This window comes from Lynx canadensis, chromosome D1 (assembly GCF_007474595.2).
Source record: "Lynx canadensis isolate LIC74 chromosome D1, mLynCan4.pri.v2, whole genome shotgun sequence".
NCBI lineage: Eukaryota > Metazoa > Chordata > Mammalia > Carnivora > Felidae > Lynx > Lynx canadensis.
In genome coordinates, this window is record NC_044312.2 from 57,445,182 (window position 1) to 57,472,495 (window position 27,314).

General features: G+C 52.6%; 1 protein-coding gene across 2 annotated transcripts in view; it reads left to right on the forward strand.

Moving 5' to 3' along the window:
* The window catches only part of CHRDL2 (chordin like 2), a 32,241-nt gene extending 12,387 nt beyond the window's left edge, over positions 1-19,854 (forward strand). Inside the window, exons 3-12 of one of the 2 annotated variants that reach the window (XM_030332179.1) lie at positions 3,230-3,323; positions 5,386-5,528; positions 7,760-7,853; positions 9,058-9,113; positions 10,894-11,062; positions 12,009-12,203; positions 14,416-14,589; positions 15,408-15,462; positions 18,884-18,960; positions 19,687-19,854. In XM_030332179.1, coding sequence (XP_030188039.1) covers positions 3,230-3,323; positions 5,386-5,528; positions 7,760-7,853; positions 9,058-9,113; positions 10,894-11,062; positions 12,009-12,203; positions 14,416-14,589; positions 15,408-15,462; positions 18,884-18,960; positions 19,687-19,793 — 1,164 coding nt within the window. In that variant the 3' untranslated portion in view covers positions 19,794-19,854. Of the gene's footprint in view, positions 1-3,229; positions 3,324-5,385; positions 5,529-7,759; positions 7,854-9,057; positions 9,114-10,893; positions 11,063-12,008; positions 12,204-14,415; positions 14,590-15,407; positions 15,463-18,883; positions 18,977-19,686 lie in introns of both variants that reach the window. The other variant, XM_030332176.1, reaches the window with a different exon arrangement.
* The last annotated feature ends 7,460 nt before the right edge of the window (positions 19,855-27,314 follow it).

Here is a 27,314-nt window from a genome sequence, read left to right on the forward strand (position 1 = left end):
CTTCCTGGCTGCTACTCATGCCCAATTTGGTGTCCTGCCAGAGGCTGAACAAACTGGGGCAGAGACCAGATCTTTTTGTTCACTTCTGTGTCCTTTCCCCCACCCCACCCCAGCACCCTCCACAGAGCCTTGTACTATCAACTGGGTGGAATAAATAAGATCCCCCGGGTGGCCCAGAATTCTCAGGCCAGGTATGAGGGTGGAGGGGTGAGGATGGAGGGGGAATGATTTGGGAGGCTTGAAACACCCCTTCAGCTGCCTGGGCCCAGCCTGGTTGGTGTGATATCCTCAACAGTCTTTGTCTGGGTGCTGGTGCTTGAGGGGGACAGCGTACCTAGCTCCTACCTGGAGCCAGTCCCTTGGCATCTTTCCCTGAACAAAAGCCAAGAGAGGAATGCAGAAAGCCTATAAGGGCCTCCCTTGTTAAGACAATCCTCAAAGTGGGAGCACAGAAGAGCTTCTGAGAAGACATTGGGAGGTGGAGGGGGGTGGACCAGCTCCTCTCCTGACTCTGATCACTGGGGTCTCACTCCTCCTGGGATCTTTCCCTCTGATTTCCCACTGCTTCTACCATGTTGGCCTGAGGCAGAACACTGCTGCCAACGGAGACACAACCCCCCACAACTGCCCCCCGCCCCGGTTCTCCTTAGCACATCTGAGGCCAATCAGGCTTTACAAAAAGAACTTTATGAAATATAGCCAGAGAACAGAAAGAAAACCATAACAGAAAATTCCAGACATATCATGCGGTCCAGTTGACAAAGTCCAAGTTTTGTGATCCACTGGAGCTAATTTGTTTCTCCCTCCTCCGAGTTTCCCCAACCCAAGGGATCGTGCCGGTATCTCCAGAAAATATCCTGAATTCCTCTACTTCTCTCCACTGCTCCCCTTAATGAAAGCCACCTTCGATCTCTCCCTGGGCTGTTACACCAGCCTCCCAACTGGTCTCCCTGTTCCCCCTCTAAATCTGTCCTCCACACAGCAGCTAGAATGATCTTTTCTGAACATAAAACTGATCACGTTATTCCACTCTTTAAACCTTCTCATTGCACCTAAAGTAAAATTCAAATTTCCTGCTTTGGGTTCCACAGGAGCTGCCTTCTGCCTCTTTCTCAGACCTCATCTCCTACCTGTGCCAATGCTTCAACCTCATTCCTGCCTGGTGGTTCCTCCGCCTGAAATATGTCCCCCCAGTTGAATCTTCTCAAATGGTCCCTTTCATCTCGCAGTTTCTCACATAAAAGTGACCTCCTTATGAGGCTTTCTTTGGTAGCTGTTTCTAAAACACTCTAACTTGGTTAGCCCAAGCACATCTCCCTATTTTATTATCATTATAAGTTTAACATCTGAAATGACCTTATTCCCTACTTGTTTATTTTTTATAGTCTCTCTCCTATTCATAGGATGCAAATTCTGCGAGAGCAAAAACCATGTCGGGTTCACCGCTATGTCCCTAGAGCCTAAAAGAGGGCCTGGCACCCCCATAGTCGTGTAGTAAATCCTGAGAGAATGAATGAGTCCCCATCCCGTCCACCAGGGGCAGCTCAGCATCACGGAAGTGCAGGGACCCTGGAGACAGTGCTCACCTATTGTGTGGTCTTAGGCACTTTAACCTCTCAGACAGAGGCTCTTTTCTCATTGTGAAAGTGTGGATAGCAGTACCTACCCCTAGGATTGCTGAGCAAATAAAGTGAGATCATATATTTATATATACAAAATAAAGTCCCTACCTAGTAGCCCCTCAGTAAATGGTAGTGATGACTTTCTTGAGAGGCAGTCTGGCTGCATGGCCTTCCACCTGGTCACCTGCCGTTCAACCCCTTGCCTGTCTCTACTTTATTCCTGGCTGCATGTGGCTGATCATCTCCATCCCTTGGCTCCTCCAAGGCTGGAATCAAGAAAGAGATCCTAACTCTTCAGGTCACACAGTTCCTTGCACTCTGCCCTAGTTTCTCATCTGAGGGACTTAGTTCGCCCCTTAGTTCACCTTATTAAGCACCCATGTGTGCCAGGCCTCTAGAAGGCCCCTTTTGGAGCTCAGACCAATTCTGCGGACTCTGGGATGCCCCTTAGCACACTGATTAGTCCTTGCAATCTGGCCGTCTTGAGAAGCAGTGGCCCCAGAGGGACTGGGGTCTGGTCCAGAGTTTTCCATGGGGCAAGAGGTGCTGTCCGGGAACTCGGTGGGCAAGGGGGCTAGAAGCAAACCCGCTGACTTCACAGTGGAACAAAACTGGCTCCCTCCCTTCATCTAAGAAAGAGGCCCTCTATCCCTTCTTTTCTGGCTCTTATTTATTCACTCACTCCTTGGTTCAGACTGTAACAGGCAGTAGCCTGGAGCAAGGCCCTGAGCTGACAATTCAGAGATGAACAGGCGAGGCATGACCCTTGTTTTTGGAAAAGAATTCGTGGATGAATGGACTAGACAGATGTAAATGGTCTGTGACAACATGTGGTCCAGTTGACAAAGTCCAAGATTCGTGATCCACTGGAGCTAATTCGTTTCTCCCGCCCCCGAATGCCATGACCCTTATAACAGAGGGGAGAGTAAGGTATGGGCCACCTAGGTCGGGCTGACAGACTCTGCCTGGTGAGCTGGGAAACCTCCAGAAGGGGCGGTGGCCTCTCTCTCTTTAGCTCCTCTGTTTCTGCTCATCACTCCCCCTCCCCCATTTCTCTGCCCCATCCCTTCTCTTCCATTTGCTGCCCTTGAAAAAGCGTAAAGAACTTTGGGCCCCTCCTTCTCTGGTGCCAGCTCCAAGGCTTTGTGCAAGGTTACCCAAACCTCCTAGAGATTCAGGGAGTGGATCGCAAAGCCCCGAGTCTTCTCCACATCAGGTTTCTAATCTTGTCCTCATCCCTGTCACCTGCCCTCCTGTGTCACATTTCTCTTGTAACCCCAAAGCTCAGGCTCAGAGGTAAAAGAATGAAGCCCCAGATGTAAGACAACAACAGTCAAGATCAATGTCAGAATAAGTCCAGCCTTTTACCTGTATTTCTCAAACACCGGGAAGGGGACACAAGGTCTGTACAGGTCCGTGCACACTGTGGGGCACATGAGCAGGGGAAGGGGAGAGACTGGACAAATTGAGTTGATTGTTTTTGTTCTGTCACAGGCTGAAAACAAGTGTAGTGTCCCACAGCTGGGATGGGGTTTTGGGAAAGGTCAGGTTCAGGTGGGAGGCAGTGGTTCTTTGGAATCAGGACCTCCCTTCCATGTCCCCTTCAGAGTGCCCATGTGAGCTGTTACCGCCTCCACTGCCCGCCTGTCCACTGCCCCCAGCCTGTGACCGAGCCGCAGCAGTGCTGTCCCCGCTGTGTGGGTAAGTGGCCTCTCTCTCTTCGGCTCCTCTGTGTTTGCTCATCACCTTCTCTCTCTGCTTCTCTGCCCCATCCATTCTCCCCCTTGCCTGCTGACCCCATCCCAATGCAGGCTTCTGGCTAAGAGGCGCCTCTGGCATGAGAGGGGGCAGTCTCTACTATCAGAGGTGTTGAGATGACAAAGGTATTCAGGGGAAGAAACATCCCAATCCCCACGGAGGGCTGGGGTAGCAGCAAATTTCTCATTCTTAAGTAGCTGGGCTTGGCAGAAGGAGGGAGAAAATGTGGAAAGTGGCTGAAGGTAACAGGGGCGTGCTTGGCCTGTGGACAGCACACTTGGGCTCCAATCTCTCTCTGGTTGGCCGGAGCTGGAGGGGGTGGACATGCCCTGTGTAAGTGGGGGTGACTAAGCAGGGGCCCAGAAGCCCTGGAGGGAGATGCCAGGAGTCCCACCCTGGGGCTGGGAATGACTACAGGAGTTGGAGTACACGTATTTGGAGATTTCTCCCAGTGCCGAGGTTCAGGGACCCTATGTGTCTTGATGCTAAATGCTTATGATTCTATGATTTTAAGATTCTAAGAGCCTCTGAGACTGGGATTCTAGGAAGTGAAGGTAAAAGAGAGAAGAGGAGAGGTGGTCTGAGAAGGAACTGGCATTACCAAGTGTATATGTAACCACGTGGCCAATGAGGGGCAGCCAGTGGGGAGACCAACATAATGGTAGGGAGATACTGAGAGGAGAATTAATGCTTAGAAGCATCAGGAAGGTGATAAAAGAGGGCTCCAGACTATGGTCTCCAGGCTGTGGAATCAGGGCTCTCCTGGTGAGCTGGGGACCTGTGTGGAGTATGTGTGTAAAGGGGCTCATTTTCCATGCAGAACCCCAGTAGAGATCTGACCGTGGCCCTGGCTCGGGTCACAGATGTTCCTGGCTCTCGGTCCCCTTGGGGAGTAGCGGCTCTGAGCTTCATCCTGCCCCATGAGGGGGTCATCGTGCCTCCTCCTTGGCAGAGGCTCACTCCAGGAGTCCTTACTTCTCCTTGCTGATTTTGTGCATTGGCCCCTTCCTTCTTACATGCTCCTCTCTCCCTCTCCGTGCCCTGCCCCTTTGCCCGCCTGGCTGTACATGTTCCTCATAACTCAGCTCAGCCATCCCTGGATGGAAAAGCCCTCCAGGGGCCTCCGGGGGGGGGAAGCCCCCCAGGAAAGCCCTCCCTGCCCAACCCCCCACCCCACCCCACCCCCGGCTGAGTTAGGGGCTCCTTCTCTGTGCTGCCATGACTTCTGTGCTTCCATCTGCCCTAGCCCTTACTTCTACAGCAGCACTGCTCGTAGGGTATTTCTCTAACCGCTCAGAATGTGAGAGTCCTGCTGGGAGGGGCTGGGTCTTACCCAGCACTCCTATTCCTAATGCCTAGCCTGGTGCCTGCTACAGAGAAGGTGCTTGGTAAAGGTGTCTTGAGGGAATGAGTGGGTACTGTCAGGAATGGAGGCTTATCCTGCTACCTGGCAGGATGAGGACTGGCTAGTTGGCAGGTGCTGACAAGTGGGGCTGTGGTGGCCAGTGAATGACAGGAGCTTACACCAAGCACAGGGATAGTCTAGATCATTCCAGCTGACTCTACTAGGATATAACTCTGTATGGGGCCTCGTTTTGTTCACTGCTGTATCCCCACCACCTAGGACAGTGCCTGGCACTAGAGGGGACTCATGGATATGCTCATTGAATGTTAAGTGAACTAATGCAGGTCCCCACTGAGTGGGGCTTTGTGGAGCTGAGGCTTCTGGCACTTGTCAGGGCCAGCTCAGATACTGAGGGGCTGAAAGGCCTTGGTGGGGACCCATCAGAGGGAGCAATCATGGTCAGATGTAGTTATCAGTGAGACCTCTCAATTAGCTAATATGGGGACTGGCTGGGAGGGCTGAAGCCGGGGCTTGGTTTAAATGCCAAGATAGGATAAGATGCAAAATCTTCGGAAAAGTGGCCCAGTGAATTTTGACAAAGCTTTTGGAGTAATGTGAAACCTCAACTTTTTCTTCTTCCTGCCCCGCCTCCACTTGAAGAACCTCACACCCCCTCTGGGCTCCGGGCCCCCCCAAAGTACTGTCAGCACAATGGGACCATGTACCAACACGGAGAGATCTTCAGTGCCCACGAGCTGCTCCCTTCCCGCCTGCCCAACCAGTGTGTCCTCTGCAGCTGTACCGTAAGACCTTCCGCCTTCTTGTGAGCACAGGCCGGCACAGATCGGCCGGCAAAGCGTAATGGTGTGGTATGGTGGGGGAGAGCGGGGGATTGTTCCTCTCTGGTCAAAGCAAAGTGAGAGTGAACGGGCTCAGTGGGGAGGGAATCTCTGAGGTTTGGAATCTCTGGGCTTCCGCATCCTCCGCACGGTTACCACAGTTACCTCGTACTGACATTTGCCCATTTCTGTTTCCCCCAGTAACTCTACACTCCTCAAATAGAGGGAGCATACCCAATTCATTGTATCCTCTGCTGCTACTAGCCCAGGGCCTGGTACACAGATGTGTATAATGATTGTTGAATGAATAAGTGAATGAGTGAATGATCAGCCCTGGGGTACGGAGACAGGGTCAGACTGCTTGTTGCAAATGGATTTAATCTGAAGTTGCTTATACTCCACCTGCTGGGGTCAGGGTTGGGCCTGGGGACAGGCAGAACTGACCCTGCAGTGTTATCAGGGGACAGAGACTAAAGCCAAGCGGGGCCGGATCTGGAAAGTCTTCACCCTTCCCCTCAGTGGGCTTAAGTGTGGCCCTGCTATAGGTTTACAGGTGGCTTTCGCCATGGCATTCTTACCCTGGAGTTTAACTCATCTATGCATTGGTCGGAGAAACTCCTGCTCTCCTGATTTCCATACTGTCTGCTCATCAAACTTCTCTGGGCCTCACTTCCTCCCAGTGTGGGAGGGAGTCTGACCAGGCGATCACCAACATCCTGTTTAAAATAATAATCTGATTTAGCAGTGACACAAGGGTAAGAGGCCTAGATTAGACGTCAGACACCCATGTTTGAGCTCCAGCTCTGCCACGGTTCCCTGTGTGACCTTGATCTAGTCACTTCCCTGGGGCCTGTGTCCCCATCCATCTTTTCAGGGACACGATCCTATCAGTCTGAGATTCAGAATCTTAAAGTATCTGTGCTGCAGAGCAAACAACTTACAAATGACAAAGAGTGACCACTTATAAATCAACCTAGAGAGCAATTATTTTTGTAGGGCTTGAGCCTCTTCCAGAGGTCTGATACATTATACCTGCTGGTTCATGGGAATGCCTTGTGTTTATAAACAGTACCCCAAAGACCCTAGGAAAAGGATATTACTGTACTTATTTTCAGATGAGGAAACTGAGGCTCAGATCAGTTAAGCAACTTGCCTGAAATCACACAGCTAGTTAAGTGGCAGAGCCAGAATTCAGATGTAGGGCCACATGACTCCAAAATTCATGTTCCTTTCCCCGTGCTGTGCTGCTTCCTGTAAAGGGACAAGGGCCTGGATGAGGAGGAGTCTGTGGAAAGAGACAGAAGTGATGGCATGGCCTTAGGGTGGTGAGAACATTCTTATGATTCCTTGTCCCTTCTCCTTGGATACTTGGATCTCCCCTTCTTTCTTCTCCTTCTTGTTTAAATGGGACTGGCTTGACTCCTGGCCTCCTGAGGCTCACTGGAAAAGGAATAGGGAAAGGACTCAAGGTAATATCACTTCCTCCCAGGTACATCATGCCTTCCAGTTTAAGAAGGGTTTTCACAACCATTCCCTCACTTGATCTTCACAACCCAGATGGGAGTGTCCCCATTTCACAGAGGAGGAAATTGAGGCCCAGAGAAGAAAAGTGACTCACCACAGGTCATCTGGCTTCTGATTCCCAGAAGGCTCTTTCCTCTACAGTGTTGCCTCTCTAGGCTGGGTCCTGAAGCTGGGGACCTAGGGTTTTCAGTCAGAGCAAGATGATCCCAGGATGTATCCCATTGATCCCCCTCCTCTCTGCTGGGCCCCCTGTTCCAGGTCAGGGGGAAGGGTGTTGACTTCAGCCCGCAGGCTGGGCTCTAATCCATTCTGCTGGGTTGCGTCTCTGACTTCAGGCAGTTCAGGCAGCTCTCCAGGCTCTCCACTTCTATAGGATGGAAGAATCCCACCTCCCCAGCTTGCTGTGAGAGCCTAGGCAGAGACAGGGTCTGAGAGCACTTTACAAGCTGAAGGATGAATGCTAACTAACGCGGGGCCAGGGGAGGGGGAGGGATTGGTTGGGTATAGGGGATCCTTCCTCTGAGTTGGCTGGGCCTTGCCCAGGATGCTTGGCTGCTCCCTCCCACCCCCACCTCAGGGGACACCTCAAGGCAATTTGCCCTCAGGGCAGGGGGGGGCTCTCCTCACCCCAAGGCTGCCCCTCATCACTCATCTCCTATTTGCTCTGTCAGGAGGGCCAGATCTACTGTGGTCTCATGACCTGCCCAGAACCAGGCTGCCCCGCACCCCTCCCACTGCCTGCATCCTGCTGCCAGATGTGCAAAGGTGAGTCTGTCCCTAGGTCTGGCAGTGCCCACCCCCCCCACCCCAGGGACCTCGCCACGGGCTGTTAGAGGTGGAGGAACCTCAGCTAGGGAAGGACAAATGGCTTGAGCAGAGTGAAGTGCACAGATGGTCAGACTGTTCCCTGTGGGTTGGGTTAGTCCAGGAAAGCTTCCTGGAGGAGACAGGACTGGGGGAAGGGAGTACTTCACAGTAGAATGCTTCCCCAGATATTGGCATTGTGGAAGGGCACTGGACCAGGAGCCAGGTGACTCCAGTTTAGTCCTGGTTCTTCCAGCAAATTCCTACAGATCCCTGTTCCTCTTTGAGCCTCAGCTATGTCATGTGTGCACTGAGAGGTTGGCCTCAGTGATTTATTGATTTATTTATTTATTTACAATTTAAAAAAAATTTTTTTTAAATTTTATTTATTATTGAGAGACAGAACATGAGCATGGGAGGGGCAGAGAGAGGAGACACAGAATCCAAAGCAGGCTCCAGGCTCTGAGCTGCCAGCACAGACCCCGACGCAGGGCTCGAACCCACAAACTGCAAGATCATGACCTGAGTCGAAGTCAGACGCTTAACCGACTGAGCCACCCAGGCGCCCCGCCCTCAGTGATTTCTAAGGGACTGTCTAATTCCAGAGTTCTTGGTCTTTGAACCAAGAATGCTTGGAAGGAGCCGGACTGTGTGTGAGGCAGGGGCTAGAGAGAGAGAATCCCACTCGGGGCCTTGTGTGCTGGCACCCCGGGGTGAGTGGGAGACAGAGGTCTAGGGTGTTCCAACTAGGACACAGGGGACTGGAGGCAGGTACCTGGGAGGGTATAGTATAGACCAAGGCCTGGTGACTTCATATGTGGCTGGATACGGTGGCTCCCCAGGGGACTGCAGCTAAGCAGGCTGTAGGGATGGGATTCCGGGCCCTTGGGTCACCCATGATATGCACTAAACAAGAATGTCTGGCCCAGCCAAGAGGGAGTGTAGGGAAACGGAGGCAACAACCCAGTGTAGGGAATTTGTCAAGCCAACGGTGAAAAGCAGCTATAACTAGAAGCGGGAATAAGTCCCCACTGGGGCAGAGGGCCCTGCCAGTGCATAGGGACTGCAGAAGTGTCAGTAGGCCTGGGAGGTTGAAGGCCTGCAGGGCCCCTATCAGCAAGGCTTAGCAGGTGGAGGTTGACCCAACTTCCCTTTGGGTTTCCAGATGAGTCAAGTAAGAAATCAGCTGAAGAGGACACCACACAGTCACACCGTGAGGCGGTGAGTGCACAGCTTTACTGACAGTCTAGGGAGAGGCGGTGAGGGGGGCTGGTATCCAGGGCCTAAATGCCATGACTCTGGGGCAGACAACACCAGCCGTTGTCCTCATTTCTGTTTTTGTCCCCTAGGTCAGCTCCACGCCCTCCACCACGTCCCAGCCCCTCTCCCTAGCCTCCCATCATGGCTGGTTGGTCAGCAGGGGCTGGGAACAAGTGCCGTGCAGGGCAAGAGCAGGCTCTAAACTTCCCAAGTTCCCTCCTGAGAAACATTCTGACACTGACACTGTTCTATCTGGAGCCTGTATCTGTCCTTAGTTCAGCCTGCCTGTGGGCAGCACATTCCCCAGAGAATGTGGCCTCTGTCCTGGCCCAGCCTTCCCCACCCAGCTCCTGTGGTACTGGTGCTTTGTCTGGGGGTTACCTCTCTGTCCTCCCCTCTGTCTTGGCCCCTCTCCGTCTTAGTCTAGAGTTAGGATGGGCTAAACTTTCCAGCTTTCTCTGGTCAGAGAGGAAAGAGGTATGAGGATGGGCTTACACACCGACTCAAGTCACCATCCACCCTCTGTGCTATGTCTACAATGTAAACAACTTCACCTTCTCCTTTAGCCTGGGTCACCTGGATCCCGGGGGATGGGAGGCTGACCTCCCCTGCTCAGGGACTCCCCAGGGGTCTGGCCTATGAGCTCTCCCTTCTCCTCTGCTGGCTCATCCTCCCTTCTCAGGCTGGGCCTTTTCAGGCGGAGTGGGGCTCTGTGCCGCAGAGCCTGAGCCAGGCCATCTCCTCGCCATCCCACCCTCTCCCTAGGAGGCAGCGTGCTAAGCAAAGCCCACCCAGGCTTAGTTCCAGGCCCTGAGCAGCTCCTTACTGGATGACGTGAGCAAGTCCCATCAGAGGGTTGGGCTTTTCAATTCCTTCTTGCTACTGTTCCACTTGACAAGCATTTCCTGGAAGCCTCCTATGTGCCTGGGCCTGTGCTGGGGCCTGAGACGGTTTCCTGGGAGCTCCTGTGGGCTCCGTTGGGCCATCAAAAGGCTGACTCAGACACTGTATGGGGCAGGAAGGGGCTGTAGAAGAAGGACTATGAGTGACTTGGTATTGGTGAGGCGGGTAATAAGCCCACCTGCTCCTACCCCTTGACCTCAAGCGCCAAGCCTCTTAACTAGGAGCTGTGATGCACCTGACCCATTACACTGCCCTCACCCCTTTGTTATCACTGCTAGCCCTGCCAAGACCTGGTCTGGAGGGGCAGGGTTTCAGGATCTTGGATTCCAGGGGCTCAAGAAAGGGGGCTCTGGAGACTTGGTCTCCAGATGGGACCTATTCTTAGTCTTCCTGCCCTGTAGGATTCTGGGGCCTGGTGGGACCTTCAGAGGCCCATCCCCTTATCCCATCACCTAAATCTTCTCAAGGAATTTCCTGACTGTCATCCTCACTACAGACAAGTAGTTTCTAAGTTTCCCAGGTTCCTAATTGCTGTGTCTCCCAGGTCAAGACCTCAGTACCCCTCTGTTCACCCCAGCCCCAAGGCCCTGGCTCTGATAGTCCTGAGAAGGGGTTGGTGGAGACTGGGTTTCCAAACCACTATCCTCTGAGAGTTTTCAAATATCCATTGTCTGAAAACATCTTAGACCCCATCCAGATCTTTCTATCCCTAGCCTGTGCCTCTCTTTACTAGGAAGTCATGCTGGTTTCTACCTGCAGACCTCACTGCAGCTCTGTCTTGCTGCTCTTCTGCTGACAATGGCCCATCAGTGATCTTCATCCTTCCTGCCATTTGCAGAGACATTCCCAGGATCCGTGTTCAGGGGACAATGGAAGAAAGAGGGTCCTGGGCACCCCAGCTCCCACTGGCCTCAGTGCTCCTCTGGGCTTCATCCCTCGCCACTTCCGACCAAAGGGGGCAGGCAGCACAACAGTCAAGATTGTCTTGAAGGAGAAACATAAGAAAGGTGAGGACGGAACCTCCTCTGATCCCTGAGGTGGGAAAAGGGGGCCCCAACTGCTCCCACCTCCCACCCCCGCACCCCCACCCCCCACTCAGTGGTCCCCTGATCTCAACTTGGCCATGAGCTTGTGGATTCACAAAATATCAAAACTGAAGGTGTCCTTAAGGGCATCAGGTCTAAGCCCCCATTTCACAGATGAGGACCCTGAAGTTCAGAGTACTGAGTGAGAGCCAGAACCAGTCCTAGAACCAGAACTATGGGTCAGCACAACAATATTTTTTGAGCCTCTGCCATGTCTTTGCTGGGAATTGAGGGGCACAGAACAGAGAGATGAAAAATGGTCCCTGTCCTCAAGGGGCTCCAGACATGCAAATAAATTAATATAAGGAAGTGGTGAGGGAAAGTTTTTGACAAAGAAAGGAGGGAGCAGAGCTAGGCTGCAGCAAGATGGTCAGGATGCAGCAGGGAAGGAGGCCAAGTGGGCATTGGTGGCAGCAGAGGGGGAGGAAAGCAGGCTTACTGCGGGGGGACCCCCCCCCCCCGCCCCCAACCGGTGGAGCAGGAGGAGCTGCTGTCCCAGCCCCTTTTGTACAGATGGGACACTGAGGCTAAGAAAGGGGAAGGGACCTGCCAGAGCTCACACAGCCAGGTAAGTGTCCGAACTTGATTTCAGCTCTCCTCCCACCAGACATGCTGTGACGGGCAGGGGGGGAGTACTCTCCCTCTTCAGCAAGAACTTTCTGGGCACGTGTCAGCTCTGAGTGCTGAAACAGGGTAGAAGTCAGGGACAAGGGGCCAGGTCTGCAGCTGGCCTCAGCTTTACAAGCAGTGTGGCTGGGCCAGACTGGTGGAGCAGGGGGCTCCCCAAGGCCCCGCCCCCACCTATCACTGGACTCTGGCCCAGGTCTGAGGCACTGACCCTCCTCCCTTCCTGCCCTCCTTGGCCTAGCCTGCGTGCACAGTGGGAAGACATACTCCCATGGGGAGGTGTGGCACCCAGCTTTCCGCTCCTTTGGACCCCTGCCTTGCATCTTGTGCACCTGTCAGGATGGCCGCCAGGACTGCCAGCGGGTGACCTGCCCCACTGAGTATCCCTGCCATCACCCTGAGAAAGTGGCCGGAAAGTGCTGCAAGATTTGCCCAGGTACAAAGAGATGCTGGAGGCAGGGAGGGCACTGCCCTGAGTGGGCCCTGGGTCCCTCTCCCCAGGGCACAGATACTTGGAACATCTCCGACACAGATGGGGCAATGGACTCAGAGCCATAGGATGCAGGGTTTTTAGATGCACTCGAGTGGAAAATGCCAGACTCACAAAATATTAGACTTATGGAATATCTAATGTTATAGTGACAGATTCAGAGGCTCTCAGTCAAATACACAGAATCAAATAACGTTCTGGGTTCTTTGAAATCATAAAATCATAGGATGTTAGGACTTTTAGGAGGAATAGCCAATGTTTATTGTGCATTTACCATGAGCCAAGCAGGTATTTTACATGTGGGAGTTCATGTACTCCTCACCACAAATGGACAGGGCAGGTATCTTTGTCTCCATTTTACAGACCAAGAAAATAAGTGCCCTGTCCAAGGTCACACAGCTCAAATGACAGTTGGAATCCGAACCCAAGTCTGTCTTACTCCAAAGACAATGCTCTTGACCACTGTTGTCTTCCTTTAACCTTCATCTACATATGGGTAAACTGAGACCCAGAGAAAAGAAGGGACTTTCTAAAGTCACAGAGCAATGTAGTCGTGGAGCTGGAATTAGAACTCAGGCTTCCAGACTTGCCAGCTGAGTTCCTCTAACGCTGTCATGTGACCCTAGGATTAATAAGTGTGCAGAAGAAAACATCAGAGTATCTCATTGGGAGGAACAGCCTGTGATTGTCAACAGTAGCTGTTGTGAGGAACAGGCCCATTCCCTCAATCCTGGAAGGAGAGCAGGTGGGGTAGAAGGTGCGGGCTGTGTTGTGCCTTTACCACTTCTGGTTAGAGGGCTGGGTTGGCAAAACAAAAAGGAGAGGAATGGGGAAGAAAAAAGGGGAAGGAAATGTGTGTCGAGAACCTACTGGCACCAGGTATTGTCCTGTGATTTCACCTAGTTCAATTAATCCTCATCTCTCAGCTGTTTTACAAATGAGATCACAGAGTGGCTGCAATCATCTTAAGTCTGCACCTACCCCAGGCTTTGACGTCAGGAAATGTGAGTCTATGTTAGCTTGCTTACCGACGGACTTCCCTAACTTACTGTTGTGAGCTTAGACAAGTTACTTTCCTTTCGGAGCCTCAGACAGAGTTGATGAAAAATGCTTTATAAATTGTAAATCAACACCCAAACAAAATCCAAATATAAGGGGTCACTATTATTTTTCAGAGTAATATGCTATTGGGACAGGGTTAGGGACAGAGCATGACAGAATGGCACCTGGAAGAAAACGAGGGGTGGGGCTTCAACTTGGATTCTCTTGGAGACTGGCTGTGGTTCACTGCTGGGCTCCCTCACAAACACACTTGATCTTGGGCTCTGCCACTGGAACCCAGTCCATTTCCTCTTAAAAGTATGGAGACTGTAGCCTTACAACTCTTAGCGGAACATCTCTAAGAGTTTTATAACTAGGAAGAATTTAGAAGGAAGTGTGTATGTTTAGGGACTTAGTCCTTTAGTCCCTGAAAAATAGGGAATGTTGGTACATGGAAAGTTCCAGGAAATGTCCTTGGAATGCCAACATGTCCAGGCTTTAGGACTGGATCCAACCACTGTCGCCATCACCGCTCCCCGCTACACCCTTACGGTCCCCTCCACCACTACAGTCACGCCATCACCTCCACCACCCTCCGTCACAACCATGATCAATCATCACTATTGCCATCATCACCTCAACCCCTCCTAAACCTTTCACTCCATGTATGGTCATGAGAATCTGTGTTTGGTGATGTGGGTGACTCAAAAGACTTGGAGGACATGGCTCCTGGCCTTCACCCCGTGGGTCTCTTTTAGAGAAGAACATACCCAAGTGAGACAGTTACAAGGCAATGCGTGTCAGTGAGACTAAGGGCATGAAGGGCTTTAAAGGCCGCGAGTGGAGAAAAAACAGGGTAGGCTAAGCTGTTCCAGGTCGGCTGCCTGGAGAAGGTGGAAGGTGAGCTGAGCCCAGAAGGATGAGAAGGTTTTAATATGCTAATCAATGGGAAGTGAATGGGAGAAATGCCCCATCTCTTTCCCAGGGGCACCAGAACTTTCCCAAAGACCTTAAAGACCGGAGGGGGGTGTCAGACCAGGGGCCCAGCTTCCTGGGCATACCAGGCAGGGGTCGGGAGGAGGGGTACAGAATGTTCACAGCTCCTTGTCTTTCCCAGAGGACAAGGCAGACCCTGGCCACAGTGAGATCAGTGCTACCAGGTGTCCAAAGGTGCCAGGCCGGGTCCTCGTCCACACATCAGTGTCTCCAAGCCCAGACAACCTGCATCGCTTTGCCCTCGAGCATGAGGCCTCTGAGCAGGTGGAGATCTACCTCTGGAAGCTGGTAAAAGGTGAGCATGGGCCCACTCCCAGTTGGGCTTACCTCTGGCCTGTCCCCCTGTTATCAGGGGCCTCCAGGGCCTATTTTGTTGATCAGGTGCCTCTAGCCCAGGGAGACCTGCCTCTGGCTACCCTTCCAGATTTGAGTCTCTGATTCCAAGGTAGAGGGAGACGGAGATTCTGTCTGTGATTCTCTGGCAGTTCTGATAAGCTCATCCAGGGCCTCCCAGTGCTCCCTCTCCTGGGGGGAAGGGGTTGTTGCACTTGCAAGGAGCCAGGACAGGGTAATGCCTACAACCATGAAGCAAAGGCCTATCAGTAGAACTTCAGCACTCTGTGAGGGGAGATCTTTTCAGGCAGAAGGACATCCACAGCCTCCTCAAAGCAGGAGGGCCTTCAGGCTCATTTGGCCTTTTCTATTGGGTGGAGTCTATCCCTCTATATGAGAATATATTTCTCATTCTGTGAGAAACTCGCCCAATTCAACACGATGCTCCTATCACCGGCTGAAGGTGAAGAGGAGTTTTCATTGATGAAGAAATTGCTGAGAATTTGGTTTTCTGGGCACTTCTTGCCAAATATAGATCCCCTGGGTAGAGCAAAACAAACTAAACCCTTTAAGTGGGGATTAGCTGTAAGGTCACTTTTCTCTACTGATGGGTCTTGCTGAAATGGGTGGGGGTGGAAGAGGGAATGATAATAATGATGATAATGATAATGACAACCAATGTGTGAAGCACTTTAGAGTTTACAAAGTGCTTTCACATTCATTATCTCATTTGATCCTCAATGATCCTGAGAGTTAGGTATTATTATCCCCATTTTACAGATGAGGAAACTGAGGCTCAGAGAGGTGAAGTACCTGGCCCAAGGCCACACAGCCAGTAAGTGGAGGATGGGAGCTAGAGCCCATGTCTTGTGACGTCAGATGCGGCTCTTTCCCTGCTCTACTCTGCCTCCTGTCCTAGGAGGAATGGACGAAGAAAGCGGAGCTGTTCAGCCTGGAGAAGAGAAGACTCAGGGGGACAGGACTGCTGGCTTCATGGCTCTGAAGGACTGCCCCAGGAAGGGGGAGCTGTTGTGTTCTGAGTGAACAACAAACAGGGGCTTTGGAATCAGACAGACCTGAGTTCGAATCCTGGCTCTGCTATTTCTTAACTGTGTGGCCTTGGGCAATCACTTGACCTTTCTGGGCCTCAATTTTTTCTTCTGTTAATTGGAGAGGAGGGTGTTTGGAGGATTAGATGAAATCACATAGGTACAGCCCCGACCTATAGTAGGTGCTAACGACGTTAGTATCCTCATCCCACATCCTCTTAGAATTGTAGAGAAGCACATTTCCACCAATGAGAGGAAGCACTTTGTCATACCTTGACAGTTGCTGTCAAAGAAGGGAGGGAGCAATCTCCATTCACAGGAGTGTGCAAGCAGTGGCGAGGTGGGCCTTCTGCCACAGCTGAGGAGTTAGCTTCAGTAACCTTATAATTATTTTATGCCTTGAAACTCCATCAGCCCCTGGACAGGTGCTGGTTTACTCCAGACCTCCCCTCACCCCAGCAAGGACTGGGACCCCAGGGAGTAGTAAGCCCCAGCCTCTGTCTTTGGGAGCCCAGGACTTAGTGACTGGGGTGCAGTAGGAGCTCACCAGGAGCTGAGTTGTTCAGGCTGGAAGGCTTCGTGGAGGAGGGGCCTGCAGCTGGTTAGGAGTTAGGAAGGCAAGAGGAACACATTGCAGGCAGAGGTGGCAACGACAGCCTCAGACTGGCCCAAGAGCCTGTGCTGACATACCCCGTGCTCTGTGATTGGTGTGGAGCTCGCCCTATGCATAATGTGTTTCATTTCATCCATATAAGAAACCTGAGGCATATGTATTAATGCACCATTTTGCAGATAAAACAGAGTCTGAGAGGTAAAATGACTTGCTCAAAGTCACACAGTTTAAGCACTAAAGCAAAGATTCAAACCCAGGTCTGACTGCCCCCAGTGCCACCTCCACGGAGGTGACCTAATGCTTTCAGAGAGGGGCCTGAGGAAGGTCAAGGTGTGTCCAGGATGGCACAGACCGGAGAGTTGTAGCTCAAGGCCGGTCTCGTTATGACCAGGCCCAGCAGAAAAAGAACAGGTGGTGGGGACTCTTCAACTTCACAATGCCAGGCTGTACCATCCTGTCACTAGCAAACACCTCCTCTCCATCTCCTGACCCCCTGGGCGGCCAAATTGCCTCATTAGCCTCTCTGTTACCTCCCTGTCCTAGACTGCGGGGGTCAAAACAAACACTCCAAGGGCTGACTATCAGTGGGAAACGCTGTTTCCTCACCCAGGGGAGCAGAAACAGCAGGCCTTGGGGGCAGGGAGAGGAAGGGGAGGATTGGCCTGGAGACAAAGGCACCAGGTGGACACCAAAACCTGGGCTAAGTGAGGCCACATCACCGTGGAGCCAGCCTCAGGCCCCAGAGGCTTGGCTTAGTGTTAAGAGCCTTTTAGATTCTGGAGTTTCAGAGTAGGAGGGACCTCAGGGGTCTCAATTCCAGCCCCTGTCTAGGAAGGAAACCCCCCTACAGCCTCCCTGATGGTCTCTAGCCCCTGACGGCACATACCCCACCCCATCTCCACTGTGGATGGCTCCACTGAGAAAGGGTTTGTTTTCACATTGAGCTGAGCCTGCCCTATCTCCTGGGACTCACCTGCCAGTGCCGTCTCTGCCCTGGGGGTCCACAGAGCCCAGCTGCCCTCAGACCTGGCATGCCCTCAAAAGGCATGACCATGCCCCTCAGGCTAGCTCTTGATTCCAAGTCCAAGAGCTCAGTCATTAGGATCGTGCTTTATAGGCTATGGTACGAAGACCCTCCCTCATCCTGTCATCTCTCCAATCTGTGTTCTGGGGTATGTGCCATGTCAGGCCTGGCAGAAGAACCATCTGAGGTTTGTGATGTAGCCTGGGCCTTTGGAGTGAGTCTCTCCCATATCCTGGTCCTTGGCATCTGGACTGGAGGGTCCTGAGAACAATGCTGGACATTCCCAGCCTCCTGGACCTTAGTGCTGCCCATTCTCCTCTGTGGGATCCTACTCAGATTTCCACAAGCAAGGCCAATTCTTAGTTTTCTTGAGGGCTGTGCTGGCCTAGCAGAGACCTTGCTGTCACATCTGTTCTTTCTGGCCACAGACCCTGGTGCTAACAGCTGGTGCAACCTCCCAGCCCATGTACTCAGGGCCTCAGTGCCATGCGTGGTGCCTGTGGCGAGCTCCCCATGGGATGCAAACATCAGGAGATCCAGATGATACCTTGTTCCTCTCTAGGGCCTGGCCTAGATTGGATATATTTACTTATCCATCCATTCATCTAGGGATTCATTCATTCATGTATTCATTCACTTATTCATTCATTCATTTATCCTACGTGCCTAATGTGGGCCAGGCTCAGGGGAGCCAGAGAGGAAAGCCTTCCATGAGTAACCAGTCTAGTAGGGGAGGCAAGAATAGACACAAGGAGAGGACATTAGAAATAGGCCCAATCACAAACACAAGCTAAGAGCTGTGGGTGCCCCAAGGAAGGGAAATCAAGGAAGACTTCCCAGCTAAAGCGCAGAGGATGAGCAGGAGTTTACCTGGTAGCAGCAGGACAAACGGAAGTCAATAGGAGAAGGAGTTGTAGCAAAGGGGGCAGCCTACGTACAGGCTTGGGCCCCTCAAGGACTTTAAGTAGTTGGTTAGAGCTGGAGCACAGGAAGGCCTCTCAGGGGTTGGGCAAACAGAGCCTTGTGCTGAAAGGGGGCCCTACCACAATGACACCTGATGCTCTTTGGAGTCTGATAAACACACCTACTGATTTTTATCACACATTCTGTGCCCAAAAACCAGCCTGACCTGTCCACACAGGCCCCCCCCACCCCCCCACCCCCCCCCCACACACATTGTGGACAGGTGAGTAGTGTGAGAGCAGGATGCTGAGGGTGACAGGTGCAGGGTCAGCAGGGAGGTGATGGGAGGTCAGGGAAAGGGAATGACAGGTAACGTATGTTTTCGAATGACTGCAGTTAGGATCACAGACTGGAGGGGGAGTAAAAGGGGCCAGAAGTCCAGTGTAGTGACCCAGGCAAGATGTGATGGGGCCCGGATGGAGAGAGTGGCAGTGGAGATGGGAGGATAGATTCAAAACCTTTAGGAAATTTAGTCTACAGGGTTTGATGTCTGGTCAGAATAGGGGAGGGGAGGGCGGTGACTAGGTCCAGTCTAGGTCCAAGTCACCCTGTTTCACTGACCGCACAGCCCTACCTTTCCTGCTCATGCCCTTGCCTCTGCCCTCAGGAATCTTCCACTTGATTCAGATCAAGAAAGTCAGGAAGCAAGACTTCCAGAAAGAGGCACAGAACTTCCGGCTACTCCCCAGCACCCATGAAGGTGAGACGTCGGGCTGAGGACTGGGGCCTGGGAAAAGAGCCCGGCCAGAGGCCAGGGCCTCATGAGGAGTTCCAGGCTGCTGGTGCTGGGAGGGGGGCAGGGTGGTTGTCAGCCACAGACGTCAGTTCCCGGCACAGGAATCCAGTGGGCGTCTGGGCCAGAGATTTCTCAACTCAGGGCGCTTGGGAGCGGGAAGGTGAAGCAGAACCATCTGGATTTGGTCCTGGGAGTGAGGGAGACAGGACTGTGGAGGAGGGAGGCCTGAGCCCTCAAGCCCCAATGCTGCCTACCCACGCTGTATTGGAACGTTTCCCGCTGAAACCCTCCTAACCACTTTCCTTCTGATGCCCTTAATTTGCTCTACAGTATCCCAGGGAAGACGGATCCAGGTGGGGCTTTAAGTGGGGGAGAGGAAGCCACAGATGGGAGTGTCACTAACAGGTGTTAGGAAGCCAGCCCAGCCCCCAGATGCTGGTTGGTTGAAGTTGGGGTCACGTGCCAGAACTGATTAGGATGTGGGGTTATGATGGAAATATCCATCCCCTTCCTCCTATGTGCTCCAAACTCAGGCCCTCACCGTTCTTCTTGTCCCAAGTTTTTCCCACCCCAGTCACTCTGCCTCTTTTGTGCACATGCATGCACCCCTGCACACACACATACACACCCCCCTCAGCCCCCCCCCCCACACACACACATACACACACCCCTCTGCTTTCCTCCATGCAGGTCACTGGAATGTTTTCGTAGCCCAGACCCCGGAGCTGAAGGTCACAGCCAGTCCAGACAAAGCAACCAAGACCTTATAATAAAGACCTAAACAGTTGCAGATATGAGCTTTATCATTTTTGTTGTTATATATTAATAAATAACAAGCTGCATTACCCCTCAATCCTGCCTGCTGAGTTTTATGTCCAGTCCCCACATGTTCCCACAGGGACTACAAGGCGGGCCTGCCCATCCCCATTTTGCAGGGCTAGAGACTGAGATGCAGCCGAGGCAGAGACAGGCCCTGTCCTCATGGTGAATTGTTACCGGAGCCAGGGCTAGCTCCCCCAGCCTCACTGCCCAGGCCTTTGTCTGCTGCCCGTGGCCTCCCCCCTGCTCTGTACTGCTTCTGTCCCTGGCCCCCCAGCTATGGCTCCTCCTGCTTTTATGGGCGGCCCCCCTCCTGGAGCTCCCTTTCTAGAGGAAAGGGACTGCCTCTAGATAGCCAGTGGAGGGGGAAATGGAGCCTCAAAGCACTTTGCCAGCAAATCTTCTGGGGATCCTTACGATTGTCAGCCCCATTCTACAATGAGGACACTGAATTTAGGGAGCAGCAGTAATTTGCCTGAAGCCACAGAGCGGGGCGGTGGCAGAGGTAAAACTGGTGCCAGGTCTCTTGCTCCAGGCTAGCCCTCCCCCCCCACCCCCGGTCCGCCATGACCAATGTCATAAACCCAAATATTCTCACCTCCGAGGATTTCCAAGACTTGGCAGTCAAATTGCCAACCCCGGCACCACCATCTGGGAAGAAAGCCTAACAGTTACAATGAAAGACAACATTAATAATTTATCCTGCCTACATGTACAATTACTTGCAATTTCAAAGATGTTTTAATGCTCATGATTCCACTTAAGGTGAACGAACAGTATAGGAATCACCCGCACCTTAGAGAGAAGGAAACAGAGGATCAGGATCGGCCAGTGTCTTCCCTCAAAACTTCACAGTGACAACAGGTGAGGCCAGGACTAGACCTCAGCCTACGGACTCCCAGACCCATGGTCTTGCTCCAGGACAGAGCTGCCCTCCACCCCAAGCCTGTGGGAAGCTGTGGAGAGGTGATGTGAAGTGGCCTATGGGCTGGAGTTCTGCCACCTGTAGTCACTTGGAGGGCTCTGACTATTGTTTCCAGAGCCTTGCTCTTTGTACCCGGGTGTCTGAGGGAGGCCTGGGAAGTCTGCTAAGCAGCCTATCACTGCCGCCCTCACTGAGCAAGGGCCAATGTCGCACTGCCCAAACTCCCCCTGCGAGCTCCCACGGGCCTGGTTTGAGAGTCTGGGGTTTGAGGAACATGGCTGGAATCTCCCCCTCCTCCCCTGAGTAGGAAGACGTTAGCTCTTCACAGCCTCCACCTGTCCATCCAAGAGAAGACAGCATTCTGGCCTTGCTCGCTCACCATGTAGGGTTAGCTCACTCACCGTGTAGGGTTAGCTCGGAACTCCGGGGACGATGAACTCTGAGCATCTCACATTTAAAGCGCAGGAATCTGAACGCTCAGCCATTTACGTCGTGAACTCTGTCAGCCATCAACTTGGCTCAGGTGTCTCTTCTCAGGAAAGTTTTCCTGGATACCCCCACCCCCGCCCCTGCACAATGGCCCCTCCCCTCTGCTGGAGAATGGGGTTGGAGGCAGGACTCTGTAATCAGAAGTGGCTCCGGGCCTCAGCACGGGAATGGACTTCCCTGTATACTTTCCCTGGTATTGCAGGCCAACTGCCTTCCTGGTTTCTTTGAGGGGCTTATCCAAAGCCTGTGTGGTTCACCCCAAACCTTTTCCGCCATGGGAGACACGTTCAGCATATCAGCATCTCCTCCTTTGGGTCCAGATGTTTCTGAGTGTGCACACACAAGGCTTGCCTTGGGAACCGCTCAGCAGCTTTCTGGTGGTTTTACAGCCCTCTGACTTGTCTTCCCCTTTCGTGTGTTCGTTCGTAAAACACTTGCTAAGCTGCTCTGTGATAGGACATTATGCTAGACGACCCACACAGTGTAAGGAACCAGCCCGGCTCTGCCTGTCCTTAGGGAGCCAAAGTCTTGAGGAGGAGATGGGGCATCACAACACCTTGTCACCTGGTGTGACAACAGGGCCATGGGGAGCACAAGCTTGCCCAGACTGAGGACACTTCAGCAGGCTCTGAAGGATGAGGAGGATGTGAAGAAAAGGTGGAGGGAGGGAGACGGCGCAGGGAGAGACATGCATGGAAGATGTAAAAAAGCATGTCATAGGGAGAATCACCAACAGCTCACTGGACAGCTTGAGGCAGAGCTAAGGGAGGTGAGGCTAAAGACCCAGCTGAGAAGCTCTGGCTTCATCCGAGGGCAGCCGCGAGCCGTGGAAGGGTTTCAGTGCCTGGGTCAGGTCTGTGGGTTAGCAAGCTGGCTCTGGTTGCTGGGTGAAGACCAGTATGGCCGAGCGATGCAGACACCAGGTTCGAGGCTGTTGTGAGAGTCCTTGTGAGGGATGACGACGGCCTGGGCAGGAGAGAGGCGGTGGGGCTAGAAGGGAAGGCCACACTAATGACGCTAATGGAGGACTGGATGAGGGAGAGGGAGGAGGGTGGGGCGCAGCTGTGTTTCACATGGGGCCTGGGGAAAAACTCAGAAGATTCAGCTGAGCACACATTGAGTCTCAGGAAATACCCCTGGCTCGTGGGGTATGTTATGGATATGGGAGAAGGCTTGGCCAGAGACAGGGGTTTGGGAGCCATTGGCCTGCAGGTGGTAACTGAAGCCAGGAGGTGGGTGGCACCAGCCTGGGAGAGACTGTAGAGTGAAGAGAAGAGACAGACGAGCATCAGCAAAGGAACCACCCGTGGAGGCAAGAGGGAAGCCAAGAGGGTATGGTGGCGGAGAGTTCAATCACACAAGGCCTGGAAGGGTCTCCCTCCGCCCCCAGGGGTGAGGGGGCTTCTGGTGCCTGTGGAAATGGGCAATGTCAGGAGAGCTGGGAGGCAGGAACAGGTTTTGGGGGGCTGAGGTGGTGTCAGGGAGGCGGGGAAACAGACAAGTCTTTGAAGAACCTTGGTGGTAAAGGAGAGGGGAGAAGCAGAGCAGTGGCTGGCAGTGGACATGGATGGAAGAAGCGGGTTTCTCAGATGGAAGAGATGTAAGCAAGTCTTGGTGATGATCCCTCATCACCTCCTCACAGGACAGGGGAAAGGAGAAGGAACAAGAGAGTGGAAGAAGGGAGGTTTGAGGACAAGTTAAAATCTACTCTGCCTCAGCCACTAACTAACTCACTGTGTAACCCTGCTGGTCTCCCCTGTGTGTGATGACAGAGAAGGAAATGGTGGTCTTCCAGGACTACCCAGACTTCCACTCGTGAGGCTCCCAGAGATCCCAGCAGGGAGTCCTACTTGGTGGCCAGGCTAGGCACAGGCTGGGCTCTGGATGCAAGAGTGACGTCCCCTCCCCCATGCCCGGCCATTAGATAACAAGGCACATTCAAGTCTGTTGTTTCATCTGATCCTTAGGACAACCCAGTGAGATGGGGACTGTCAACCATATTAAGAGATGAGGAAACTGAGGCACATACAGGGAGAGGAAATGACCTAACCAAGATCACATACTGGTAAATGGAGGGGTTGGGTTCCAGCTAAGGTCTGTCATTCTGTACCCTGATGGATCCCAGAACACTGGAAGTGCCAGGTCCTGGGCTGGGGCAGGTGCAGCTGACCTGGGCTCAGAGCCTCCACCTTCCCAGGTAGCTTCCTGGCCCCCAAACCTGATAGTGCAATTATGATGCCAAGCCTGGCCTCCGGGTTTCCTCCTCTTCCAGTAGCTATGAAACCACCTCCCCCTGTCCCCCCACGAACCCTGGGCTCTGGGAAATGGCAGTATTTCTGAGAAACAGGACGTGGCCTGTGGTTTGGGGCTGGCTTGGGGGTAAGGGAAGGCCTGGGGCCCCACCAGGCACAATGGCATCTCTCGGCAGGGCAGGCCCAGCCACCCCCCTTCCCCTCACCCTGGTCCCTGGAAGACACCCTGCCTGCCTTCTCCTCCTGTAAGGCCAGTTTATAGAAGATGAACAGGAGGTATTGCAGGAGGCTGACTGAAGTTGGAAGGGGGTGGGGTGGCATGGATTTCTGAGTACAGAAAGTTATCTCAGACCTTCTAGAGTGGGAATTAGGACCTGGATCTCTGGCTCCAGCTCAAGGCTGCTTGAATGACCACATGACATCAGAGGTCTTCCCCCAATCCTACCTTTATCACCTCTGGCACAAAATAGAGCCATAAGATTTGCCCAAAGTCCAACAGCAACCTACAGTTGGGCTCTAATGGAGCCCGCAGGGTCTGACTCCCACATTCACTCCCCTCTCCGTGCCCCATGATGTTGGGGCTAGGGGTGGAATCAGCCTTCCTATCAGCTCCCCTGCTGCCAGCAACCCCCTCCCCTTCCCCTTCCCCTTCCCAGCAAGTCTTACCCACCAACCCAGAATGATCTTTCAGAAACACAAATCTTACCCTGTTTCCTTCATTAAGCCCCTTCTTCGATACCTTCCCTCCTGGACCCCTGAAGATCTGGTTCTTGCTGCCTTTTTGCCCCCAATTCCCCCATCATCTGTCCCAGCAGCGCTCCAGGGTCCAGTTTGCTGCCCTACCTGACCCAGGTGGGATGGATCTGGGCTCCAAGAAGACCTGAGGCACAGACTCTGACACCATCACGACATTCTGTTGACCCCTGCATACCAATCTGTTCTTCCCAACCAACTCTTTCAAGAAGCAGACAGCACACTGCACTGCTCAGGTGCCTACTAGCTCTCAATCAGACAGGGTACAAAGGATCTGCCCTTCCAATTCCTATAGAAAGATTCTGGGGGAACAACTCTGGTTGGTCCATCTTGGGTACATAGATGGTGGTCTGGGCTGAGGTATCAGAATCATGATTGGAGTTGGGGGGGGTGGGGAGCAGTTCCCTCAAATAAGGAGGTGGCACCCACACACAGTCACTACAGGGATCCCTGTTCCCAGTCACCACCACTACAATTTTGGATCACTTCTTAAACCAGTGTCCTTGCTTCCACACCTTAAACATGCTATTCCCTCTTTCTGGAGTGCCTTTCCTTAGTCCCTTCCTGCAGTATTCCAGCTTATGCTCCAAGTCCTCCTCAGAAAAAGCCCTCACTGGGCCTCCCTGCTGCCCCAACATCATATGCCCTTCGGTAAACAAACTCATGCTTTTGTATTGCAATGATGTGTTCCTGAGCCCTTCTCCCACTGGACAGTAAGCTTCTTGAGCCAGAGACCACGTGGTGGTTATCTTTCCGTCCCCAGCCCCTGGTCCACAGGAGGCATTCAGTGTATGCTTACTGAAGAAGGAAATGAGGGAAGGAAGAATGGCATTAATGGTGAAGACAACAGTGAGACGTGGCTGACTCCTGACATATAGCAGGTGCTCAGTAAGTGGTTGTTGAGCCCTTGAGTGATCACCACTACCATTCTCACCACCATTACCACTGCCACCACCACCAGGGCCGCACCTCACATTGTAGGGTCCAGGAAGGAAAACAAATGGGGCCTGCACATCACACCCTACATATTTAAAAGTTACAAATCAAACTAATAAACTATTAAATAAATACAGTCTATCTTTCTACCTTGACAAATAAACCTTCTTAATGACTTAGAAGGCCAACTTCAAATCTAAAATTGTCTGACCTCTTCTTTGCCAGAACATGGAAACACATGGAGAACTGACCTTTGGCCCCTGACTTCCTCCTTTCAGTCCACCTCGCTTCTTATTTCAACTCTGTCCTGTAGTGTGAAGGGCCTCGTACACACAGGTGTAGACACCCCAGTCTGCAAGTCTTTGATGTTTTTAAAACACGTCCAGAATGCTTTTATACTCCTCCCATTGAGAAGTCTGGCCCATGTCCTCTCCCCTTATATCTGGGTGGGCTGTGACTCATTTTAGCCAATAGAATGAAGCAGAAATTATTCTGGGTGACTTCCAAGCCTGGGCCACAACTGTAGGCCAGTAGGTGATGCAGACACAACAGTAGGTGATGCAGCTACTGGCTGTTTAATGAGATACTTGCCCTTCGCATCTGGAACCACTAGGCAAGAAGTCGAACTAACTCTGAGGTCACCATGCTGTGAGGAAGCCCAAGCACCTGGAGAACACACAGCGCTACTCCAGTCAACAGCCCCAGCTGAGCTCCCAGCCGACTACTAGCATGATCTGATATATGGATAAACAGATGATTTCAGCCCCCAGTCACTGAGTCTTCTCCGTGGAGGCCCAGACATCATGGAGCAGACAAAACCATTACCATTGTGCCCTGCTCAGCTGACCCACAGAATTCATAAGCATTAAAAAAAACAACTGTCTTAAGCTGCTCAGTTTGGGGGTAATTTGTTACCTAGGGATAGTAACTGAAAAATGTCCAAGCTTCATCCAAGCCCACCTCCCTTCTCCCCACTTTCTGGGCAAACTATCCCTCTGGCTTAAAGAACAGACTTGGAGAAGAGGACTATGCAGTCCTGGAAGCAGACTTGGGCTGTTTGGGTAGAGAATTCTAGGACCCTGGGTTCCCAGAGTGTGGGGAAGGAGGGGAGGGGCACATATCCTCTTGAACCAATGGACTCCTTGTGCTATGGGGAGGGGTGCAGCTGGAAGAAGGTCAGAGGGGCCTGGGTCTGAGAGTGGTGCTGGCCTCCACCATCCCCACCACCACTATCACCACCCACTACTACCAGCACAGGTGATGCAACTGTCCTGTGTGTCCCACCGTGCCCTCAGAAAGACCCCAGTCTGGCGAGGGAGAAAGAGACATCAACAATGGCGATTGAGTGACACGTGCTTTGACAGAAGAAAGCACAGGGGCCATGAGAGACCATGACGGAGGAGAGGAGTATCAGAGAAAGTGTCCCGGAAGAGGGGGCACCCAAAATGCAAGTTTTAAAGAAGTAGCCAGAAGAAGTGGGGGAATCATGTTCCAGTCCTGGGAAACACATTCAGAAGCCTGGAGACGAGTCGTACATCTGGGGAAGGGCAAGCAGATCAGGCCGATGCGAGAGTTGCACTGGCCCAGTGTAGGCAGGGTGGTACAGGCAGCAGAGGATTGGCGGGTGACACAGTCTCCAGAGAGAAACCAAGGAGGCAGGCAGAGGCCAGCTCTCCTAGGGCCCTCAGAACAAGGCCGATGTGCAGGAAGGATGTGCTGGCATTGCTGACAATGTTGGTGCCTGTTCTGATTGCCCAGGGCCCATCCCAAACCAGTAGTTACTCTGAATATCACTCCCCAGCCTCCACCCAACCCCCGTCCCCGCCCTTTTTCTTGAGCCTGGAAGGATTTTCAGCGGGGATATAATTCAATCAGATGTGTGTTTTACAAAGATCTGTCAGGCTTCTGTGGGAGAAAGACTTAGAGGGAGCCAAGAACGGGAGCTGAGAAATCTATGAGTAAGCCCTCACAGCTACCAGTGAGAGGTGATGGCAGTCTGGACTAGGGCGTGGCAACACATGGAGAGAAATTGATGGAGTTACTCTTTAGAGGGTTGAAGCAACAGAAGCAAGGGTAAACCAGACATGGTCCCTGCCTTCCATGAGCTCAACAGAGAAACATCAGAGAA